The sequence below is a fragment of the Gopherus flavomarginatus genome, chromosome 2 (assembly GCF_025201925.1).
Source record: "Gopherus flavomarginatus isolate rGopFla2 chromosome 2, rGopFla2.mat.asm, whole genome shotgun sequence".
NCBI lineage: Eukaryota > Metazoa > Chordata > Testudines > Testudinidae > Gopherus > Gopherus flavomarginatus.
Window position 1 is genome coordinate 15,088,192 of NC_066618.1, and position 23,957 is coordinate 15,112,148.

The window sequence follows — 23,957 nt, forward strand, 5'->3', positions numbered from 1 at the left end:
GACATCCTAGTACCATATGGCTATCACTTTGTATATGTTCAAGCTCTGAAATGCTGTGAGCCAACACCCAGTAGTTCACCAATCTTCTTTCACTATAAACCCCGAGTAGTTCCTTACAGCCTGGATCAGCAGGTTACTGGGTTTGTCCAGATTAAAATCTTGAGCTAGCGCATTTTGTAATTATGTCCCTTAGCTGTTACTACGTGGACTGCCCAATCTGTGTCATTATTTAAAATGAGGTTTATTCTTGGGTCCTTTAATTTTCTGTACTGGTGCCAGCAAACTATGGTGATTATGGCCTGATGGATGGATGGGTAGATTGGTGCTTTTAACTGTTCTTAATCGATGACACTGTAATTGTATTGTGATTAATTGTACAGCACCCTGTGAAGGATGTTATATTAATGTAGCTTCTTGTGATTGCCAGTCTCAGTGAAATCCTGTCAGACTCTTTCCCCCTGAGTTGTAGAGCCTAAAGAGTCTGCTTGAAAATCCAAAGAGGAAGACTTTAACATCCTAAGTAAAATCCTGAGATTCCTTTTTAAAAAGGAAAGCACCTCAGAGGGAATAGGGATGATTCCCAAAGAATAATCTTAAATGGGAGCCCTTCCAGCTAACAAATCCCTTATGGCTTATTCATAGAATGCAGCCACTTTTAAAATTTTTCTTTTCCATGCAGTATTTCTAAATTGTATGCACATCCTATGGATCACCGCTCTTTGTGGGGGAGTTTTTCTACAGTAGGCTCACTGGGAATCTCAGGTGCGAGCAAGTATCTCCTTTTGGTGTAAGAGGATGAAAGGCTAGTACAGATATTGGTTAATGGAGTTCTTCAGTTCAAGTGATAGAGGGTCATGGTTTTAGTACTGACGTCCCTCAAGTTTGAACACTGCCGAGTCCCTGGAGGCATACTTTGTACATGTACTCCATGGTCATACAAGATTCTTTCGTATTAGCAATCTATGATATACCTGTCAGGTCATCTTATGTTAGTGAGAAGATTGCCATATTGCAAGGAGTTGTAAACATAAGTAAACTTGCACAAATTAGTATTGTATTACAAACAGAAGATATTAGACCAGGTTTCTGTCACTCCCTTCAGCACCAGGAAGGATTACAGCACCATTCCTAGTGCTTTTCAAAAAAGAAAACAGGCATCCTTTCAGTAAACTGCCCCATGTATATATGAGTAACTGGTCCAGTTCCCTTCTTCTCAAAAAGAAGTCACCCCAGGCAGTGATAGTACCAGTGAATCTGAGGGGGATCTTCTAGTGGCAGTGCAGTCCAATCTCATGGTGCCATGAGGCTTATCTGAGATTTTATGTGAGTGGCCAACAACTCAATATTTCCCCCCGTTTAGCCACAGCCTTTCACCTATTTATAACAGTGATTGAAGAGGGTCTCCAGAGAAAAAAGCATTCCAGAAATCCTTTATCTGTGCTGTATTTGGAGACAAAAGTCTTGCTCACTTGCAGTCAATGGCAAAACTTCCATTGACTTCATTTGGAGCAAGGCTAGGCCCAAAGTTAATGAAACATGATATCCTTCAAGCCACATACAGTGCTCCTCAGATGTTTCAGCAACACCTGCTCTCTTCGGGTGATTAAAATAAATAAGAGCACAGTGAAATAACCCAGTGGGACCTCTTGGGATTGTTTTTCAGTGAAGAACTGAGGAAAGCTTTTCTGTGCTTGGATTTAAAAAAAAAAAATCCTAAGCAAAGTTTAGTCAGTTTTTCTTGAAAAAAGGAATGAGCCTTACAAAAACTTGTCATGGCCTGCATGGCCGTGCTGCCTCAAAGAAGGCAAATTAATGTTTCTTTAGAGTCAAGAAATCATTGGAAAAATATGCTAAGCATACCATGGACACTGTTAGGTGTCTGCAGTATCAGGTGAAAGACAGAAATCTAATGAATATCTGGCACCTGGTGATAATACATGCCATCCTGTTGAGATATGGGGCTTACTTGAAAGTTCATGTTCCACAGAGGAAATGGTCAGACCACAAATTCAGAGTAAACACATAGATTTTAGAAAAGAGAACAGCTGGAGTTTTCTTCCTTTTCCTCTTCCCCAAGCCTGTAATGATAAAATCAAAGTAATGCAGGAGTTGTGGATCTCAACAAACGGAACCAAAGTACGAGAGCTCAAGAAGGAGATACTTTTGTTAGACTGGGAGCAAAAGAGTCGAAAATGTCTCTGCTTTTTTCATGTAGCATAGTCAATATGGACTAGATCTTCAGAGGGTGTAAGTCAGCAGGGCTCCACTGAAGCACACAAAATCTGACTATATTTTCATTTGCACAGTTAATAAAATGTAGACTATGGAGTGGAGGGTTTCTACCTTCATCTAAAGTCCCATGCATAGATAGATATGGATGAATCTTGCAAAGTTTCTTTCTTTCTTTTTCTTTTTTGTTTTTCTTTTTGTTTTTGTTTTTTGGCTTTCAAAGCAGATTTATTTAAAACTTTGTGCTTGACTAATGATATTAGATTAAGCTTCTGAAAGTGTTATTGAATTCATAATATTGGTGTCTGGCACTGGAAGACTTCAAAGCCACTGACAATGCACTGAAGAATTATCTCAACCCCAAGATCACATTGCTACCTTGTAATATAAAGATATGATCTATACCATATATATAGCTGTTCTGTTCAGGAAACGATACCGTGACATTTCCCCCCCACCCCAACCACCATCACTACCACATGACTGACTTTGAATCTATTCTAATTTTGGCTTGAATTCAAAGGTTTTCTTTGATTTGCTTCTTATTTATTAATATTATTTTTTTTATTTTTATTTATTATTACTTTTGGTTTGGTGTCAATTTATATTTTGTTTTACTAAACATTGTACTAAAAAGCAATTGTGGTTGAAGCACCCTATTGTGTAATGGAGTGAGAGGGCTCTTATTATTCTGTCACAAGACGTCATACTTGTTGGACATGTTTGCCACTCCACATGACTGGTGAAGAAGTGTTTTACAGGATCAACTAACTGGATATTGCTGATTAATAGCCCTGATGATAGACAAGTTAGAAAAATTTGATTCTTCTTTTTCACAGATAGAGGTTCAAATTCAGCAACTCCAATGCAGAGTATGTTGCTCTGTTCAAAAACACTGCTTGGAAATTGTTCTTTGTCATTAAAATGCCTTCACATAGCCACATTATTGTAGCCATTCCTAACCATGTCAACCAGAGCTTTTACAGAGCTATAAGACCCTTACTAGGCTCTTACCTATCCAGAGCATAAGCAGAGAGCGTCTGGAACAACTGTGTGGAAAAAGGCATGCAAGTTCTGCTGAGTTCCTCTTTTCCTGCCTGTTAGATGGATCTGATACCCTTACCAAATTGCTATTTACATGGTTGCTTTAGTCACTGGTAGAGTTAGTTGTAATTAATGTACTTTGTTGCTGTGTATGGCATGCCATAGTGTTTTAGAAAAAAAAATTGTAAGGAGTTGTGAAATTTAATGAGAGAATGTTTTACTTCCGGCATGCCACGTAATAAGGGAATTTGCAAGATGCACAGACTAGAAGCTTTCCTGAGAGAAGCAGAAAAGTCATTGCAGCAGTTTAGGTAAGGACTTTTCTTGGAGTGGATGTGAAATCCCAGGCTCCTCTGGTGAGTGAACTGAAGGGTTGGGTGCTTAGATGAAAGGTTCACTGGTCCCAGAGTGTGAGTAGAAGGTCAAGCTGAAGGGTGGACAGCTCAGGTCACATAAGAATATTGAGGCAGATCCTCTGCTGTCATAAATTAGCACAGATTCAGTGGCTTCAATGGAGCTTTGTCACTTTACAGGAGCTGAGGATCTGTTCCAGCATCTCAGCAGTTCTTGAGATAATTGTAAGGGGTAAGAGAAGCCTATTTATTGTTATAGTTAGTGACCTGGTTACCAATCCTCAATTCACCTGTTTAGGGTGGATCTTCTCTGTGTACTGTAAGCATTCAACCTTAAATGTAATATGTAATCTGAACTTTCACATGAGATGGAACAGCTTGCCTGTATGTTTCTATGGCTGTAACTTTCAACTGAAAGCAGCCAGTGTCATCTGTAGGAAAACCAGTTCCTCCACATTGAAGCCACCTGTAATTAGCTTTATTTTCTATTATTATTTGTAGCACATGTCCAACGGGATATAGATGCCTAAAGGCTGGTGAAAATCCTGATCATGGCTATACAAGCTTTGATACTTTTGGCTGGGCCTTTCTCTCTTTGTTCCGCCTGATGACACAAGATTACTGGGAGCGTCTCTATCAACAGGTATCAGATTTTTTTCGTTAAAACATTAAATAAATCAGTCATCCACTTATAATGATATATTGGTCTGTCTACATAGCGAGTTAGTGTGTGGCAAGCCAGGGTGTGAATCTATAGCAGACTAGCTTGATGCACCCTATCTCGCTCTGTGAAACAGAAGCATGTTGGACTGTGCGACAGAACTTTTAGTGCACAAGGGCTACACAGCAAATTAGTGAGTGGCAAGCTAGTGTGCTGTAGGTTCATGCCCTGGCTTGCTATGGACTAACTCACTGTGTAGACAAATCCAAAGTCAGTAGTTGAAGTTAGGAGAAAATTGGTGGAGGTTAGACACAAAATGAATAACTATCCTGTGTACATCCTAGTCAGGAGCCATCAGTTGCTGCAATGAATTTTTAGGAGATGATTGTCAATGGATGGCTAAGGGAAGTTGGTAAATGGGAGAAAGAAACTCTCTTTGGGTAACTTGTTTCAATCTGAAAGATGTCACCACATAATAACTGTTTGGTGGCTGGTGTAAAATGAGTTGGTGATCCCAGTCCCGCTCAAAGGAGAATGGTTTCCACCTGACAAAAAACATCACTTCCCTTGGCATGCTTCTTGACAGAATTAAATGGAGAAGGAGACTAAATTGTACCCACACACCTAGGAGTGCTCTCCCCAGAGCAAACTTTCCATCAAGGAGGCCCTGAGGTTCATGTGCAAAAATTGTCTGAGAATAACTTGTAACTTTCATGCACAGTTGTAGCAACTGTGTGTGCAAATGGACAGGTCAACTAAATACTCATTCTTGCATGTATTTGCTGTAATTGTATATGCAAATCTCAGGAACTGCATGCAGAAATTAGGCACAAAATTGCATGCACATGGTTGTGTGGGCAAATGGGCTTATGGCCACTGGAAATTTGCTTTTCCATGTCAAGAGTGAAGCACTTTGGTATAGACCATGCTGTACAGTTCTTCAAATAAACTGAGGACTCCAGTTTCCTGTGCCACGATCTACACAATTTATTTTTATCTCATGAAAACTAGTAACACATTGAAATAGAGGCCAATTAAATAACTGTAATTCATTTAATGGGTACAAAATTACAAGTACAGATTTGGAAGGTTCAAGTTGCGGCTGTAAAAAGGAAGACTGAACAATTAGCATTTAGTAAATGTACCACTGTCTGAGGGCAAGTTCTGTATTAGCACAAAAAAATTATATTCAGATGGCAAGTTTCTGAAGGTCTATATTCAAAGGAAATCAGTGTGCTGACTTTTTAGGTGAAGAATGCTTTCTCTGCAATTGCTGATAAGTTTATCTGTTATCGAACAAACTCAGGCACAGTATTCATGAGAAAAAACACTCATTTTAAAAACGCATCTTGCTGCATGACACAATGATTACCTAATTAAATTATGGCAATTTCATGATGAGAGTGTAACTTTCTATGATGTGATTGTTTTTATATTGAACGGGTTTCTGTTCAGGCTGTTAGCAAAAATCTAATTGAATTAAAAGTAAATATAAATCTTTTAAACATTGTAGAAACCTTAAACTTAACTATGCATCAGACTCTTTATTTTTGTACTTGCAGACTCTGAGATCTGCTGGGAAGATCTACATGCTCTTTTTTATGTTGGTCATCTTTCTGGGCTCATTTTATCTGATCAATTTAATCCTGGCTGTAGTAGCCATGGCTTATGAAGAGCAGAACCAAGCCACTATCGCTGAAACAGAGGCAAAGGAAAGGAAGTTTCGGGAAGCCATGGAAATGTTAAAGAAAGAGCAGGAGGTCTGTAAACTATTTTCTGGTTAGTCTTAGCCTGAACATGCAATACAACAACACTCAATCTTTATTCTAAACATATAAGACCAATGGAATAAGGGCTCTATTGAAAATGAGTTGTTGCTTATTGTCTTATTCAGAGGGGTTACAGTCTTTTCTAGAAGAAATGTAATGGTAATGTTTGTGACCAGTAAGGGCTTGCCTACACACAAAAGCTGTACTGCTTTGTCTCTACCAGTATAGTTAAATTCGTGCAACTTTCCCACATCCTTCCCCTGCCCAACAGCATGGACATAGTGATATTGGTATGGTATATAAGGCATTTTTATACTGGTCTATCTGTGTCCACACTAGTGATAGTACCGTACATCTGCTTTGGTAAACATCATGCCCCTAACTGCAGTAGTTACATGAGAACAAAAACTGTGTGTGGAATTGGACTAAAGTAGCCACACTTCTCTTCCGTACATGTTAACTAACATTCTTTTTTCATTTGCTTTATTAATCTTACAGTTTCAAACCACTATTAATATCCTATTGTTTGACAAATGAGAGGATATGTAGGGTCACCTGTTTAAAATATTTACAATTCTGGGCCTATACAGGGAGTTCTCGGACTTATGATGCCCGACTTACGTTGTACGCCACTTACAACAGTTTTCAATTAACTGTCTGTTTCACCCTTACGATGCTTGTTTTGCCCATATGACACTCGATTTGCGTAAACTTTGTTTGAAATCACTTCCTGGTTGCGTTATACTGGTGTGGAGCTGGAAGGGGTCACTTCTGATTGGCTTCGAGGCAGCAGGATAGCTTGTTGCTGGGTGGGGTTGCTGCTTGTTTTTGATTGGTTCACCCCCGGGCTCAGCCAGTCAGAAAGCTTAAATAGTGATTGGCTGAGGCTCAGCGTGTATGCCGTTCTCCCTGGTTTTCTGAGCCTGTGTTGCCAGCATTCTGAACAGCATATGTGAGTTTATATGTTTATTTGAATGCTGTTTACAAAATACAGTGTACAGTAAATACATTGATGTTGCAACAATAGACTATAATTCATTTATTATAAAAATCTGGGTTATTGTGGTGAAAATAGTGTATCAAGCCTTGATTCAGGATCTATCCCTCCATTGATTCCTATGGGAAAAGCGGTTTCAACTTACAATGTTTTGACTTGCAATGCAATTCTGAGGAACGAATTGTGTCATAGGTCCGAGGACTCCCTGTACAGATAAAATCCTATGTTACAGGCACTTCCTGAGATTAAGCTTTCCACAACATGAAATGGAACTTGATTTAGCTTGGGCTCCTGGTCACATCTATTCCCCACACCTCAGCTCCTTCCCCTGCTCCACTCATTCCCAGCACCTCTTTCCTGGCCCAATCAGCCCCTGTCTCCACTCAGCGCCTCATCCAATCTCAGTCTCCCTACATACCCACTGGCTCCCAGTCCTCTCTTCATTTCCCTCTCCGTCCCAGTCACCTTGCCCAGCCAGTCCCAGTCTTCATCCCCTGGCTTCCAGTTCCAGTCTCTGGCCCCTGACTCTCACTGTCCTCATCCAAGCAGTCCCAGTCTCTCCCATTCCTCCCCACCTACCAGCTCCCAACCAAACTTTGTCTCTACTCTCCTCCCCCACATGTCTGCCTGTCTTTATTTTTCCCTCTGTATTTGAATCAGGCAGCTTCATCCTCCATGCTGCCTATGCCCGGCAGAGGGATCATTGAGAACACAGGAGAGGCAACCTGCTCTCAGTTCCAGTGTCTAACCTTAGCCCACCATAATCCAGAGCTGTAAATGCAGGGAAAATCCTGCTCATCCCCCAGGCGGAAACATGCCCAGTGCAGACAAATTTTTTAGGGATTTGAATTGCCAAGCTCTAGCAAGTGTCTACTGAGCATGTGAAAACTGTGATTTTTTTCAAAGGCTTATAATTTAGCCAAATTTGGGCAGATTTTCACAGAAGAGCAAAAGGCACATCTCTGATGCAAAGGATGGCCCCTTCTCAAATGTCAAGACCTCCCTTCAAAGCATGGGGACACTAGAGCTTCTTAAAGAAAAGGCCTCCAGAATTATTTATCATGGGCAAAACAATGTATTTTTTTCTTAGCCTCATTCTCAGAAACAGCTTCATCATTTTGGCTGCAACTTTCTAAAAAAAAAAAAAAAAAAAAAAATCAGCCGGAGGCAAGCATGAAAAAATTCAGCCCAAACAGTTAAAAGTTTGGCAAAGTTATAAGCAACTGAAAACAAAGTATCATACTGGGAAGAGTAGGGCAACCTTAATAGCACCATTTTTGGAGATAAAATGTTATGGCAAGCAGAAAGGAAAATTTAAACTGTTCAGAATGACACTTATGCTACATGATACAAAGAGAACGCAGCTCTAATTGAGAGGCCTGCTTGGGGCTGATCAGTCATCTTATGCAATTGGTCCAACACATTCCTAAGGCTGAAGCTAACTCCAAAAGAGTCATTGAGTCTTTAAGAGGAAAAATACCTCAGCATACCAGTTAAATCAGTTGACTCAAATGGACAAGGTGTGAGAGGTAATATCTTTTATTGGACCAACTTCTGTTTGTGAAAGACACAAACTTTTGAGCTACACAGAACACTTCTTTAGAAATACATCATATGAGAACAATACCCAGAAAAGCATCTGAAACCTCCCTCTTCTTCTCTGCTCTAAGGAGTTTGTTCATGGAGTATGTGTCCCAAAAGAGCTAAGTTTTGCTGTTGCGTTGTAATCTTTTTAATAGAGAGTAATAGAGCTGTCCCCACTCCTTAAAATACATAACTGATTCTTTTTACAACTGTTAACTTGCTGCATTACTTTGACTGACACCTGTGGGAGTGGGGATATGTTCTGTTTTTTAAGGGTGATTGCTAAGTCTGGTGGCTTACAGAAAATAACAATGAAGATTCATTAGATTCTACTATACCTGGGAACCTATAGCATTGTTTAGTGATTATCTGATACCTTCTGTATTCTGGCAAGGAACCTGCAAATGGGGGCCCTGCTTAGTAGATAATAGGGTGACCAGACAGCAGATGTGAAAAATCGGGACGGAGGTGGGGGGCGGTAATAGCAGTCTATATAAGATAAAGACCTAAAAATTGGGACTGTGACTATAAATTCGGGACACTTGGTCACCCTAGTAGATAATCAATGGGTGTGGCTCCAGTTGGTTGGCAACCCCAAAATTAATCTTACTTGTTTTGCTCTAGTCTGATTTTTACCAAGTTTTCAGTAGCCTCTTTGGAGGTGCAAAACTCCCTGTTTGTGCCTGAGAGAATCCCCAGCTCTCATCAAATGCTTCATCATGGGTCTGCAACTTTTTTTCTAATATTTTGATTTTTCTTTCCTGGCTTTCCACTGAGTTTTCAAGACCATTGATTTGTGCTGGCAGGCTTTTTTTGAATTCAGCTGCAGTTGGGTTTCTAGCAGCTCTCCTGTTATCAGAATTTTTGTGCAGTGATTCCATAAGATAGCTGACGTGGAGAACATGATGCAGAGGCATGTGGAGTTGAAAAGTCTGTCTTATCTTCTTTTACACCCATGGTTTGCATTTGTCGCCTCGGATCCCTGATCAGAGCTGGTGCTGTCACTGCTTGGGATATGATTTCACTTATAAAAATGTGTCAGCCAGCGTACCTAGTGTTGTTAGTATCATCCTGTGAAGAGCACAGACATCTTGCAATGCACAGCCCAACGGCAGCCAGCTGGACTCCACTCTGATTCACCCTTTTTGATTAAAGGGGCACTGCCAAGGCTTGGTAGGCCTAAAATTCTACCCGTCTAGTTTATTCTGGATGGAAGGCAAACGTATGACTTGAGTGTACGTGTTTGTGTGCGCACACACGCACGCGCGCACACACAGACATTGTGCTGTCTGTCCACAATGGAGACCTAGCTGTTGAAATATATAATCATTATAATATGAAATATATAATCATTATTACTTACTGACATCCTAAACTTGCAAATGGTATATCTGCTATGTTCATTTTTTTAGGCACTGGCTGCTAAAGGAATTGATTCAATGTCACTTAGCTCATTTGAAATGTCACCTTTAGCATCCAAAAATGCCAAAGAGAGAAGAAATAGGAGAATGAAAAAGAGGTCCTTGGGGGTAGAAGATTATGGGGAAGACCAAAAGGTTCCCAAATCTGAATATGATGGTGGTCAGCGAAGAATGGTAAGTCATTATCTGAAATGTCAATGACAATTTGCTTCACTCTGTACCATGGTGAATAATCAGGGCTCTGAATGGTAGTACCGTAATTAAAACAAACAAACAAAAAGCCCTTTAACAATAAATAAGGATCAAACACTGAGCATTGTGACTAGCTTGCACAAATTCTATATGTTATAATTGTGGAGAAAAGCTTATCTACTCTAATTTCAAAGTCATCTCTTTAAATGCCCACTAAAGCATTTTTGTCACTTTTTTGTTTGTTTTTTAAAACATTTCAAAATTTTCCCAGTCTCATTTATTTTCATGGTAACATGTTCATTGTAAATTGTAATCCATCTAGTTATGGCAACCATATCCCTACTAATGGGCTAGTGCTTTTTTTGCTTTTTAATGATGTACAGCGGACACTTGAAAAGTTTGCTTTGCTTTGCTTTTTAATCTTTTGCCTATCACCTCTCAGTACAAATGTTCTGGAATTGTTTTCACTTTATACTGTAGGGGGAAAAAAGAGTATGGGTAAGGCCATTGTTTAAAAAGTTATTCTATTAATATAATTGATATGTTTGAATGTGAATCTGCAGATATTGATGATACTGATGATGGTTTCAGATATTAACAGTTGTCTACGCTTAATAGAGGGCCAAGTTTAAAGCAGTTTATTTGTTGTTTTTGAATAGCCATGTAATGGGCTAAGTCTTTCAATACTTTATTGTCAGTAAATTTAGGGACATTTGGCAACCATAAAAAAGTGCATGGAAAATGTGAAAGTGATGTAAGTAGATGTGACAAATTAATGACTCCCCAGCTCACAACATTTATACATGAAACATTAGAGTTTTTTTAATCCTCAAAGGGTTTTCTTGATATTGTTTAATTAGTTGAGTGGGTTGCATTACTAATTATACCATTATTAATGCTAGAATTGCTGTTTTGATTCATTCTGAGTGGATTTCAAGATACCAAATACCAGAATGAACTGGAGCTGCACACTTGTTAATGTGTTTCTGAGGTTATATTTCTTGTTTTCATTTTTTTGCCCCTGGATGTCATATGCATGAGGAACATGGAAGTAATATTTCAAAGCTTATAGTAAATCATCTTTGTAAGGCTGTGCTTGGCATGGTTTGAGGGAATAAGACTGACTCATCATCATTCAAATGAAATCTGAGCTGCTGTAAGCACACTGCCATCAGGAATCAGTTTCAATGACTGTATCGTGGAAATCCAGATATGGATTTTTGACCATTTAGTAAATGGTCTCAGTCAAAATGAGGTGTCTTTTTATACAGTAGGCCTGAATTTTTATAATTCTTACTTACAGCAGTGTAAATCAGGAATAATTCCACTGGAGTCAATGGTGTATATCTTATGTGAGATCAGAATCAAGCCCAGAAAGTTTGACTGATATGGTAGATACTGAAAAAAATTGATCCTTATTAATAAAGATTTGGACCATGAAAAAAGTTCAGGTGGAAGTAGTAAGTACACAGACCACAAAGGTAAAAAAAAACAACACCCTATATTTCCCCACCAAATATTCTCTCTTAATTCATTCCCACTTTAGAGATAGGAGAGAAGAGTTACAGGCTCTAAGCCTGTGTGCATTTCCAAACACTATTTTCAGTAAGGCAGTGTTCCTTTTTAGGGTTTTTTTGTAAAGGTTGTTCAATGTTGGGCTTAATCACTGCTGATGATTTCTCAGGTTTGTAGTCTCTCTTTAGCTGATTCAGTATATCATCAAAGGAGCCATTGTTTGAGTACAAGGGATATTACCTTGTTGTTAGATGAGCTGCCCCTTGAAAGAGACAGTGGTACACTTACATTGGGATAACTATTCCAGAATCCACCATGTCTTCTCTTCTCTCTGCTTTTTTCTCTCTTCTTCATCCTCTTCCTCTTCCCTCCTCTTCTTCTCATTCTCCCTACGATTCATTTCTTCCCTTGTTTCTTCATTTCTTGCTCTCTCTCACTTCAAAGTTTGTTCCTTAGCCACCTGTGAAGATGTACTGTGACACCTTCAACTGGGTCTGGATTCACCAATCCACACCACTCTTATACTTCTCGTCTCCTTCCCCCATGTCCTTTCACTCTAATCACATGGAGAGGGAGCAGGAGCAAAGAAAGTGTTTTACTACTAAGTGAACACAGCCTTGGCCCTTTACATTTCAGTACATCTTTAACAGCCATGTATTAAACAAATACCTCATGGCTAGGAATGGCTTTTAAAACTCAAAATTGTATTGAGGTTAATACATCTAAAGTAAATCCTTATCTGAGGCACTTGATTTAAAAGGGACTTACTGATCTCCTGCAGTAGATGGAGGAACTCAAAACCTTCATCATTCCAAAAATGGTGTTGCAAAATGTTACTTCTTTTCCCCTTTTTCCTTTCTGGGGGCTTTCAGACCCTGCTTGACATTAGCTATGGTCCAAATGCAAACTCAGTGAAGCGCAAAGCCAGCCATGGAAGTATATTCAGTTTCCGATTCCGTGGCAGAGACATTGGCTCCGAAACAGATTTTGCCGACGATGAGATCAGCACTGCCGGGGAAAATGAAAGCCAGCGTGGCTCACTCTTAATTCCAAGGACTGGGAGACGTTCAAGCATGGAAAGTCAAGCAAGCCATAGCTCTCACCCTCCTACTCCAAACTGCATGCAGAATGGCAAGAGGAACAGCTCAGTGGATTGCAATGGTGTGGTTTCCTTGATAGGAGGAGGCACCGAGGCGCACAACCCAGATGCAACATCTCCTTCAGGGTTACTGCTGCCCCCAGTTATTATGGAAAACCCTGGGACAGGCGACGTGGTGAGTACAGTATGGTTTTTGTATGGTTTACATTCTTGTTTCTTTCACCAATGTTATTGGCATTTGCTATGATATCTGTAAACAACCTCAAACAATCACCAAAATCCTATCATACAAACTATGTGAAGACCATGGGCCAAATCCCGCATTTGTTTGCACTCTGTGCAGCCTCAGAGAAGTCCATGAGTACTGGATGGAATTTACTGAGGCATTCTGTGTGGAGGCTAATATTTGTATTTTGGTTTTGATCTGGATTCTTTTGCTCAAAAATGTAGATATGAATGAAAAATGAAATCTCCCCACCCCATTCTTCATGTGGTAAGTGTCTGATGGGTTCCTTTGCCATTTCCACCTTGGGCACTGTCTGGTGGCCAAAACCAATATTTTAAAAATACTCCTATGTGTATTTCATTCCATCCAGTGATTTCCACATACATACACCCCTCTGCTCCTATAGGTTCCTAACTTGATACATCTAGCCATTGGCTACTCTATAACTGTTGTGAGGAGAGAACTGCTTATAAATCCCAGGTAGCTCCCAGGGAAACTTTAGCATCCAGTTTAAATAAATCTCAAATTAGAACTGCAGATGATTAACTGGCTTTTGACTTCATGCAGTCTTTGCCACAGAGTACTGGGGTGGAGCAACATAATAAAAATAATTGGCTTTCCTCTCGAAAGGGCCACGTTATTTTAAAAAAATAAAAATAACAAGGATAGTGTTTTTTTAGGACCTCATTGTGCAGCATCACTTGGCAAAACATCAGCTGCCATTAGTAAGTGCCAGGTATAAGAGGCAGGTGCAGTGTGGACAAGTCAACCTGCATAACCTTGTTCATTCCCCTGTCTGCTCTGTATTTATTGTCAGATTATCAACAAGTGATATGTAAAGTAGCTTTTTCCACGGAGTTGTGCAGCTTCTTCCATTTCCAGCTTTGGACTTGAGAGGATCCTGCGCCTATCTAGAGACTCCCTGATCTACCCCCACCCAACTTGGAGAGCTCCCCATAATGAGATCCCTGTAGGACCTCTAATGTTCCCCATACAACTCTCCACCTCCCTACCCCCCAGACATTCAGTACTTTCCAGCATGTCCTCTCAGCACCCCAGTACATTCCTGCACCAACTCTTTTATAGAATCCATATGTGCTTCTGCTTCACTAATACAGACATTTTACAAAACCTCTGATGGGTTTGCCTCTCTTCAATGTGCCATTCCGTTGCTCCCTTTCTGGAGACTTTGTGAAATGCATTTTGCTTCCCTGGACTGAGATTGTGACAGGCCCTTACACAAGCTTGCAGGGGGATGGGAGCACACAAGGAGCTTCTCTTGCATGGCCTGCAAAAGGGGCTACAACAGTGGCAGTCCATGCACAACTCTGTGGGTGCTCAGTGCTTCAAAGAGGCTGCCAAGGGAAAGAGAGGAACCTGACTCAGAGCTCCAATACCTCTCCTCTGTGCTGGGCTGAGGAGCAAGTCAGTGCAGGCTTCGCCATCTTAAGTGATGGTGTACCCTGCAGAATCTTGCAAATAGAGCCACTCATTGTAAACTTGAAGATGAATAGTCTGTAGTACAATTAACAACAGTATTTGTGTTCTATTTTCTGTTCCCAACATTCAAGAGAAGCATATTCCCACAAATATTTGCATCTCCATTTTATGTAACTATTTTGATACATCAACCTATTTTTAAAAACACAGAAGAAGACCAGTTCTGAAAGCTGTTGCCGGGTGAGCCATAATCCGAGATCTTAGAAATCCACTTGCCATGAAAAAACGTGGAATGTGCGTTTTTACAGAGGCATTGATTTTTACATTTTGTGAAAAAATAAAAACATATATTAGCTATTTACTAAATTTTACTGAAGTCAGAATGACTGTATTTCCCATAGTGGAAAAGGGACACTGTGTGGGACTGGCCTGAGCCACTTTCAGGTGGGGCTGACTGCCTGAGCCCAAGCGCCTGGCGTCGCTGCTCACCTTTCCTCTGAACCCCCCTCGGGGCAGAGGGAGATGTCCCACTTTTTTAGGAAAATTTGGCATTTGTCTCATTTGCTCTTGCCATCTGAAGATCATCTGTTAGCAAGAGCAAATGGGACAAATGCCCAGTTTTGCCAAAAACATCAGAATATCTGGGACAGGGCTTAAAAAGGGGACTGTCTCAGCCGAAACAGGACATATGGTCACCGTAGTTCAACTGATGCCTATATATATTGTGGCTAGGGAAACTAAAGTTCAGTGTTTCATTTTAATCCTGGAAAAATGCGGATTTTTATGAGGGGGGGCGTTATTGGAGACTTTTGGCTTTTCTAACATGGAAAACTAGGATCCCTGTTCATATTATGTTATTGACCCTGCTAAGATCATGACAGAAGCATGGCTGTGTAGTAGCTAGAGTAGGGACCAAGCCACAAAATCCAGATATGGATCTTTAACTCTTTGCTATCTGAGGATATTTGGATATGGAATTTTTGTTTTGGCCCTTTAAGAAATAGAGACCATCCTCAGAATGTGGTTCAGGATCTGGGTTTGGGAGTAATGAACCATCTCTGATTATAGCGTACAGTATATAGTATAGCTGCAGAGGCATTTATTTAATGAATTATAATGCATCATTTGAAGGAAAGGTGGAAAATGAGTATAGTTCCCAATAATAAATAAAAGACAAAACTAAAGCCATAAAAATAAATTACATATTTAATCATACAGATAATGGGATTCTGAGATAATGCAGTATGCCCATTATAATTTTTAATTCATTTTTATTTATTTAAAGTTTATTAAGGTTGATCCAATACAACGGACTTTACAGTTTACTTTGATTCAGTTTAACTTTCTGTGAAGCATGCCACAACTGGATCAGCTGTGAAGTACAAGATTTATGAAGGATCCTTTACTTGTGTGTTTATGAAAATAGCCTGAAACAAATCAGAAAAATGATGATAGTTTAGTGGTGTTCCCTCTTTCATCTCTGTGTGTGAGTCCTGCAAGGTGCCAAGCACCCCCCATCTCCTGCGGTCAGAACTTCACAGGGGACATTTGGTGCTGTGCAGAACTGGGTTCTTAGGGAAATTTTGAACTCTGCTAGCATTGCTCTTTATTTGCCAACTTCTTTTAAAAATATATGTTGAAAATTAACTGGGCTAGATGGTGGAAGGGAGCGCTGCTGGCACTTCTATGGTTGTCTAGGAAATAACGCCAAGGCACTATAGCAACAGATGTTCATTTAGTGATGCAATGTGAGGATGTTGTGTCTTCTGTGAAACAGGTTTAATATCTAATCTATCCAGAAAATGTGAAATGGAGTTAAAAGCTAATTGACAGCAAGCCCATCTTAAAGATTCATTATTTAAGAGAACTGTAAGAACTGTGCACAAATTAACTAAACTGTGGAGCAAATGCAGAACAGCGGATAAATTGAACACTACTGTGTGTTTTAAGATAAAATGGCTCTCCTCTTGGTTTATTGTTTGTATTTTTTTAGTTTTCTTTCAAACATTTTAAATGAATTATATTGCTGAAGAATGAAGTTATCTTTTTATTAAAAAAAAATCAGATACAGTAATAGTGAAGCTGCAAGTTTCTCCATGCTGCTAATGTGTCTTAACTCCTGACTTGAAAGGTCCATTGCTTGAAGTGTGAGGGTAGTCCACCTGATGTTAATGCATTCCCTGAAATGATGGAACCAATGCAACAATGAGTTTTGAGGAGTTCACACCTTACAACTTTCATCCTCTGTAATTTTGCAAGGATATTTATTTAGACATTTCTGGGGTGGTCACCACATTAAAAAGATTTGAGTATCTACATTTTTGAGTGCTCAAACTGAGACACAGCAGGCCCCAATTTCAGATTTCAGGTCCTCAGCACCTTATGAAAATTGTGCCCATTTAAGGTTTCTCAAATTGATCACTCAAAACCTGAGGCATGCAAAACCATTAATCACTTGTGAAAATATTTGTTTGTCTATAGGTTTGGCTGAAGTAACTTTTGTCATGCAGATTTTATGTCAGGTACAGTAGTTCAGATCCTGATGAACAACTTGGCGGCTATGTGCTGTTCAGCTGCCAACCAAGGGTTAAGTCAAGATCCTGCCCATCTTTCGGAGTGGGAAACATATGTTCCTTACTATTTTTCATATGATTGTCTGCAGCAGAGTTCGCTACTATATCTGAGTGTCCGGGCTTGTGATCTACATGAGTGGTCTGAGAAACCTTGGTCTGCTACAGAGATGGGTGGCTGCTTAGATGAGTGCATAAACTACAGAAGTCAGTTCCAAAAGTTGTATGTTCTGCACCAAGGGGTAGGGGAGGGATTAGTTGTTAGCCACAGACAGTTGTGATGCTGCATCAATAGGGAACCAAGTTTCTTTTTTTTTCCTCTCCTCTCTCTAATTCCCAAATACAGCTACCAAAACAGTACAGATATCACGTAATCTGAGTGGCCCATGTTTGGAACCGTTAGTTCTGTCATTGAGAGAGACTCCATAGTCAGCAAACAAGATGTTCATCGATAGCGTTCTAACTGCCTATATTTATGTACGTCTGTACTGATGGCTCTGTGCTTGCTTTCAAGCTGCTCTGCCTGTTTGACTAAACCACCATGCAGTTAGATGTACAGCCTAAGGCCTGCTCTACACTAGAAAATTAAGTCAGTTTAACTGCATTGCTCAGCGGTGTACAAAACCCACACTCCTGAGTGATGGTTAAGCCAACCTAACACCCAGTGCAGACAGCACTAGGTCAACAGAAGAATTCTTCCATTGAGCTAGCTACAGCCTCTGGAGGAGGTTGATTACTTATGCTGATGGAAGAACCCCTCCCGTCACCATATGTAGTGTCTACACTGACGCACTGTAGTGTTTTAAGTATCGACATACCCTAAGTAACACCAAGAGCAGCTTCTCTCTCCAAGGAACAGAGAATTGTGAAGGCAATTGCTTCTTTGCTACATGTCTCTTCACAATTCACCACACCTGTTGATGCTTACATGCCACATAAAAACACCTGAAAAACTGAAAAAAGGAAGACAAAATTCTCAGGCACTTGTACTTGCCAAAACAACAGCTTATTTGTCAGCTTGCAATCTAGAAAAACACATTGCTATCAGGGGAGAGGGATAGCTCAGTGATTTGAGCATTGGCTTGCTAAATCCAGGGTTGTGAGTTCAGTCTTTGAGAGGGCCACTTAGGAATCTGGGGCAAAAATCAGTACTTGGTCCTGCTAGTGAAGGCAGGGGCCTGGGCTCAAGGTCTTTTCCAGTTCTAGGAGATGGGTATATCTCCAATTATTTATTATGAGGAACAAAGTAATGTAATCTGCATGCACCCTGAGGAAAGGTAGCCCTATGTCAGACAATAGCAGCTCAGTTACAAGGGAGGAATGGACATAGAATTCCAGACATGGTTTGTGAGTTCACTCCAAGTTAAGTCTGAATAGTGAGCTCTGCTTGGAAATTTCCAGTATATTTGATATAACAGTATGTTAAGTGGGGCCTGATCCTGTTGTTGCACCCATTGTATTTACATAGTGTAATTCTGTTGACTTCATTGGAGTTACCCTTGGTGTACACCAAAGTAAGAGAGAGAGAAATTAGGCTCTTGTAAGTTCTGAAGGTTATGTCCTTTCCTCTCCTCAGGCATGCTGAGCACTGTTCTGGGATGCCTGGCCTATTGGTCCTTGGTCTTTAAAAGAAAATGCTTATGAATTAAACAAGCAAATTGTTGCCATGCTGCCAGCTTAAGCTTCAGTACATTTGCACCACAGTTATTTGTACTAAGGTGTCCAATTGCTTTGTTGTGCCTTGGTAAGAATTTTCTTCATTATTTAAAAGGTTAGAATAACATCTTGCACACAGCAGGTTGATCAGTTTGAACAGAACTATATTAATGGGCTGTAGCAATGCTCTTTTCTGTAGTTTGACACCTCAGATCCAGTAAGGATCCCTAAGCAAATAACAAGAGGTTTCTGCTTGCTCTATAGAGTTTCATTAGGGTTAAGTTATAGACAGAATTCCATCCTCTCTTGTTTTGTGAAGCCAGCTGGAGCTCTTTCACTAACACCGTGGGGAAATGGCAGGGTTTTTGGCATTGTTTGTTCAGTCAAACAATTGTTTTTGGAGGTTAGAATAGCCAGGGAGCTGGAGTTGGGTATAAATCTCTGGGGTCATTGTTATTTATAGCTTCTTAGTGTTTAGGTGTACACTGATGATCAGCTCCAATGTTGTTAGTGAGTCAGCCTGAGCAGCAATCCACATCTGGGACATGACAATAGCAAAGTCACTGATTAAATTGATTTTGAACATAGAGAGACAAAGCCAGTAAAAGTACTTGAGCTGCAGCAGCGGAAAGGAGACTAAACATCACCAGAACTAGGCTCACAGAGACTAGTTTTCAGATGGAGCTCCATGTTTCCACTCTGAACTGTCAGACTGGCACTTTGTTTTAAGGATTGATCTAAAGCCTGTCAATAGGAGTCTTCCCTTTGATTTCAAAAGGCAGCGGATCTAGTCCTTAATGTGCCTCATTGCCAATACAAGCATCCAAAGGATGCATTTAGATGTCCTATTAAGGTGTCTGTTCAAACAGGCCCATTCCTGATCCTCCAATTGGTCAGAATTTTTTTCCTCTAAAATAACAGAAAAGACAGAAGTTGCTCACTTGACTACAGTGGGAGCTGCTGGGTACTCAGCACTTTTAAAAATGAGGCAATGTATTTAGGTGCCTAAATAAGGATTTAGGAGCTTAACTTTAGGTGTCCATTTTTGAAAGGCTTGGCCTTTGTTTTCACTAATATTAAAACCATTTGCTGACCAAACCAGCTTTTTATTGTTGACCGCTATATAGAAGCAAGGAGATTATTTTTTCTTCTAGCTTTACCCAAGACTGATGAAAAGGCAAAATGTCAGTGCTTTCCCTATACCAAGAAAAAGTGCTTGTTGACAAAGGAAGCAATCCAAAAATCACTACTCAGATGTAATATAGACAAGAACTAGCTAAAATGCTAAAATAATATCCTCTTAGTCCCTCAGTTGCAACCACTGCAGGTGCAGAGCTTTACATTGTTGCTAATTTCAGTTTATTTGCAAACTTTACGGGCAAATCCTGAATGAGCATATACCTGCAACTAATTATTCAAATATGAGATAAACATTGCAAGCTGCTTTAACATACAATGCTGCTTCTCCTTTTGTAATGGCATTTCCACAAAATTAAAGAACCTCATTTCATGGTTGTGTGCTATGATAGTCTCCTTCAATCTTGTTAAACATTTGTGCTGTCACTTTATTGGGTCCATTGTTTATACTGTAGCCTGTCCACCCTTTTTTCATGCTTGGGAAAAGGCTTTTATGGTACATGGAAAATTAAAGCTGAACCAGCTCCAAATGCAGCCTTTAAAATGCTGCCAGAAAGGAGCCTATCTTCAAGCAGCACTGGTATACCTCAGAATTGTAGTTATTCAGAACAAAATACTGTTACAGTGTTGTATATCCTCATTTATATGCAAATTACAGTGTGTGTATGTGTGTGTATGTGTGTGTGTATATCTATCCTTATGGAATACAAGCAAGAAACATTTCCAATGAATGAAATAACAGCACAAAAATAGTTTTGCTTGTCCTGCTGGAGATGTCTTTTTTAAAACTCAGATGTAGTTTCATGGCTGGACTTTAAAATGATCTCCTGCATTACTTTGAGAATTGTTATTTTTGTTTAATTTCCATTGAAATGTAAGTACTATGAACCATTATGCCTGTCTAATGATAATACTGTGTAGTTTGTCCTGGTTGCCTGATTCCTGGATGTGTTCTCAATCTCAATTTCCTCGAGTAACATTAATCATCTTCAAGAATTTGAATTGATGGAAACTTTCTTTCTTAAGTGGTAGTGGAACGCATAACAGATTTCAGGCTAGATTGGGACTTGGATTCATACCTATGCAAGAGAGTAAGAATATTGCTTACACTCCTGCATAGTCTACCTAGACCTTGTATTCTGATGCTGCATTGGCATGGAATAGGCAGAACTTTGGATCCATCCCTCACTCACTGGTCAGTGCAGCTGAGCAAGTGGGAGGGGTGTGTGTGTTGTAATTTGTTGCAGGTGTAGATCAGCAGCAAATTACACGCCCTTGCCCCAACTGAGCTATGAGGAAGCAAGGAAAGAACTATAACTTAGATATATCTCCTTCAAAAAATATTCACCCTTACTCACGCTGGATAGTAACTTACTCTGCAAATAGTCCTTTTAATATCAACACGACTATTTGCTGAATAAGGCACTATGTAACATTGTCTCTGAATTGGGCATACTGTGGTTACTGAGGAAAACAGAGAAATTTGAAAATCCAATTGGATTAGAAATATTCAGGTACTATAAATAATAAACAAGAAGGGAGTTCTGCACTCAGTATACTTTTATGTTGCTAGTCCTATTGAAACTAAACTCTCACAGAGATAAATTGTGTAATGATAAATGTAACAGGAAGTATGCCCATGAACAATCCTGTTGGAAAAGTAATGTGGTGCATATGTTACATTTATTCTTGCAATTTTGGACCTTAAGGAGTATATTCTCTGTGCACCTGGGAGTAAAGAACATGTTTTGCATAAGGGGTGCCAAGATGTTTCTTGACATGAGCACTTCTGCACAAGATAGCAGAGGTATAGTGTTTTTCCTTATAATCAAAATATTTGGGCTTTCTGGATGGCACAGTACAAGAAGCACTACTTTTATGTGCTAAACTGTGTGTCACAGTAAGTAGAAAGATGATATGATATTAAAAAGAGAAATTAAATCAGGGGTTGGCAGCCTTTCAGAAGTGGTGTGCCAAGTCTTCATTTATTCACTCTGATTTAAGGTTTCTCATGCCAGTAGTACATTTTAACATTTTTAGAAGGTCTCTTTCTATGAGTCTGTAATATATAACTAAACTATTGTTGTATATAAAGTAAATAAGGTTTTTAAAATGTTTAAGAAGCTTCATTTAAAATTAAATTAAAATGCAGAGCCCCCCAGACCGGTGGCCAGGACCTAGGCAGTGTGAGTGCCATTGAAAATCAGCTTACGTGCCATAAGTTGCCTACATCTGCATTAAATAATCCGTAAGAATTTGAAGTGGGAGATTTATTTATGCTTTATAATTCTGCAGAGGGAATTAGAAGAGCAATTTCTTCTCTCTTATTATTTTCATTTGTTTGTTGTTTCTTTTTACTTTGAAATTTGTTTCCGTAGTTCCTTTGCCAGGTTATTTCTTTTCCTTTTGCAATATTTTCTTTGACTTTTATGTATTTTATTATGTATGCCAAATTGGTGTGAATGGCTATGTAATTTTGTAAATGTTTTCTTTTTTAATAAAATATTTTAATTTCTTTGATTTGTTGAGGGGTTTTTGAAGGGGGAAAAAGTAAAGCAAGCTAATTTATCTAAAATCTTTCTCTCTGTTCCCTTGCTCCATAAACCCCAGATAGCCTGATGACTTCTTATATTGTTCACATTTACAGGATTTTGTTTAAATAGGTTTTGATTACAATAACTTTTCCTTTATTATGATTTTGACTTTGATTATGATTCTGTCAGTAACTTGATGTACACTGATCAACTTTTTTTTAATAAAATAAATTAATAACACGTTTTTTAAAAAGCAATTGCTGGTAGCCTGGTTTAGCCAATGATTGAAGTGGTGCTTTAAAATTCCTTATAGTAGTCTTCTCTGGTCAGCCAGTGGTTGATATTTCTAGCCACAGAACTTTGATGTTATATATTGTCAGTATTATGATTATTATTTTATGTGTAGTGGCATCTAATGGTCCCAACCCCACTGTGCTGGGCTTTGTATAAACATGTAACAAAAAGTCACTCTCTACTCTAAGGAGTACACAATATGCATGCAGTTCTGGTCACTTCAGCTAAAAAATAAATAAGAATAGGAAAAGATTCTAAGGAGGGTAACGAAAATGATTAGGGGTATGGAACAGCTTCCATAAGAGGAGAGATTAAAAAGGCTGGGATGGCTCATCTTAGAAAAGAGACAGCTAAGAAGGGGGTATGATAAAGGTCTATAAAATCATGACTGGTGTGGAGAAATTTGTTAAGAAAGTGTTATTTACCTCTTCACATAACACAAGAACTAGGGATCACCTGATTAAATGAATAGGCAGAAGGTTTCAAATAGACAAAAGGAAGTACTTCTTCAGTCAATGCACAGTCAACCTGTGGAACTTGCTGCCGGGGGTGTTGTAAAGGCCAAAATTGTAACAGGGTTCAGAAAAGATTTAGATAAGTTCATGGAGGACACATCTATCAATGGCTATTAGGTAAGTTCATGGAGGATAGGTCCACCAATGGCTATTAGCCAGGATGGTCAGGGTTGCAACCCCATGTCCCTGACCCTCGAAATGCAAAAAGTTGGGACTGAACGATAAGGGATTGATCCCCTCAAAATTTCCCTGTTCTGTTCATTCCCTCTGAAGCATCTAGCACTGGCTACTGTCGAAAGGCAGGATACTGGGCTAGATGGACCATTGGTCTGACCCAGGATGGCCGTTCTTATGCTCTGAAGAGCTCACAGGCCAGACCAGAAGACCAGATGGCAGGGTTTTTGTTTTTTTCCAAAATGTTACCACTGTCACTGAATTACCTTTCTTGCACAGTCCCGTCTTTGGTGGAGAAGTCACCTCTAAGGGTGGTCCTGGGGTACCTAGGGCCAGTGGGGGTTCCTGGTCGTGCATGGCTCCAATGATGCACTGACAGTGAGTGTGGCCAGAAATTCCCTGGACACACTGACGGTGCAGAACCACAGTGCTTCCAGGTTGATCAAGGCCTCCCACTCATTCCTCATGGTCACTGCAGATCCAGAAGGTTCCACTGGGCTTGTGGGTGGACCTAGTAGCTCATTCCTCTGCAGGGAGGGACAAAAGC

The 23,957-nt window shown here is 39.7% G+C and overlaps 1 protein-coding gene across 3 annotated transcripts in view; it reads left to right on the forward strand.

Moving 5' to 3' along the window:
• LOC127045478 (sodium channel protein type 5 subunit alpha-like) overlaps positions 1 to 23,957 on the forward strand; it is a 365,137-nt gene that overhangs the window by 134,915 nt on the left and 206,265 nt on the right. For 2 of the 3 annotated variants that reach the window (XM_050941520.1, XM_050941519.1), the window contains 4 exons: positions 4,128 to 4,269; positions 5,850 to 6,047; positions 10,050 to 10,232; positions 12,638 to 13,039. In XM_050941520.1, coding sequence (XP_050797477.1) covers positions 4,128 to 4,269; positions 5,850 to 6,047; positions 10,050 to 10,232; positions 12,638 to 13,039 — 925 coding nt within the window. The remainder of the gene's footprint in view (positions 1 to 4,127; positions 4,270 to 5,849; positions 6,048 to 10,049; positions 10,233 to 12,637; positions 13,040 to 23,957) is intronic. The other variant, XM_050941518.1, reaches the window with a different exon arrangement.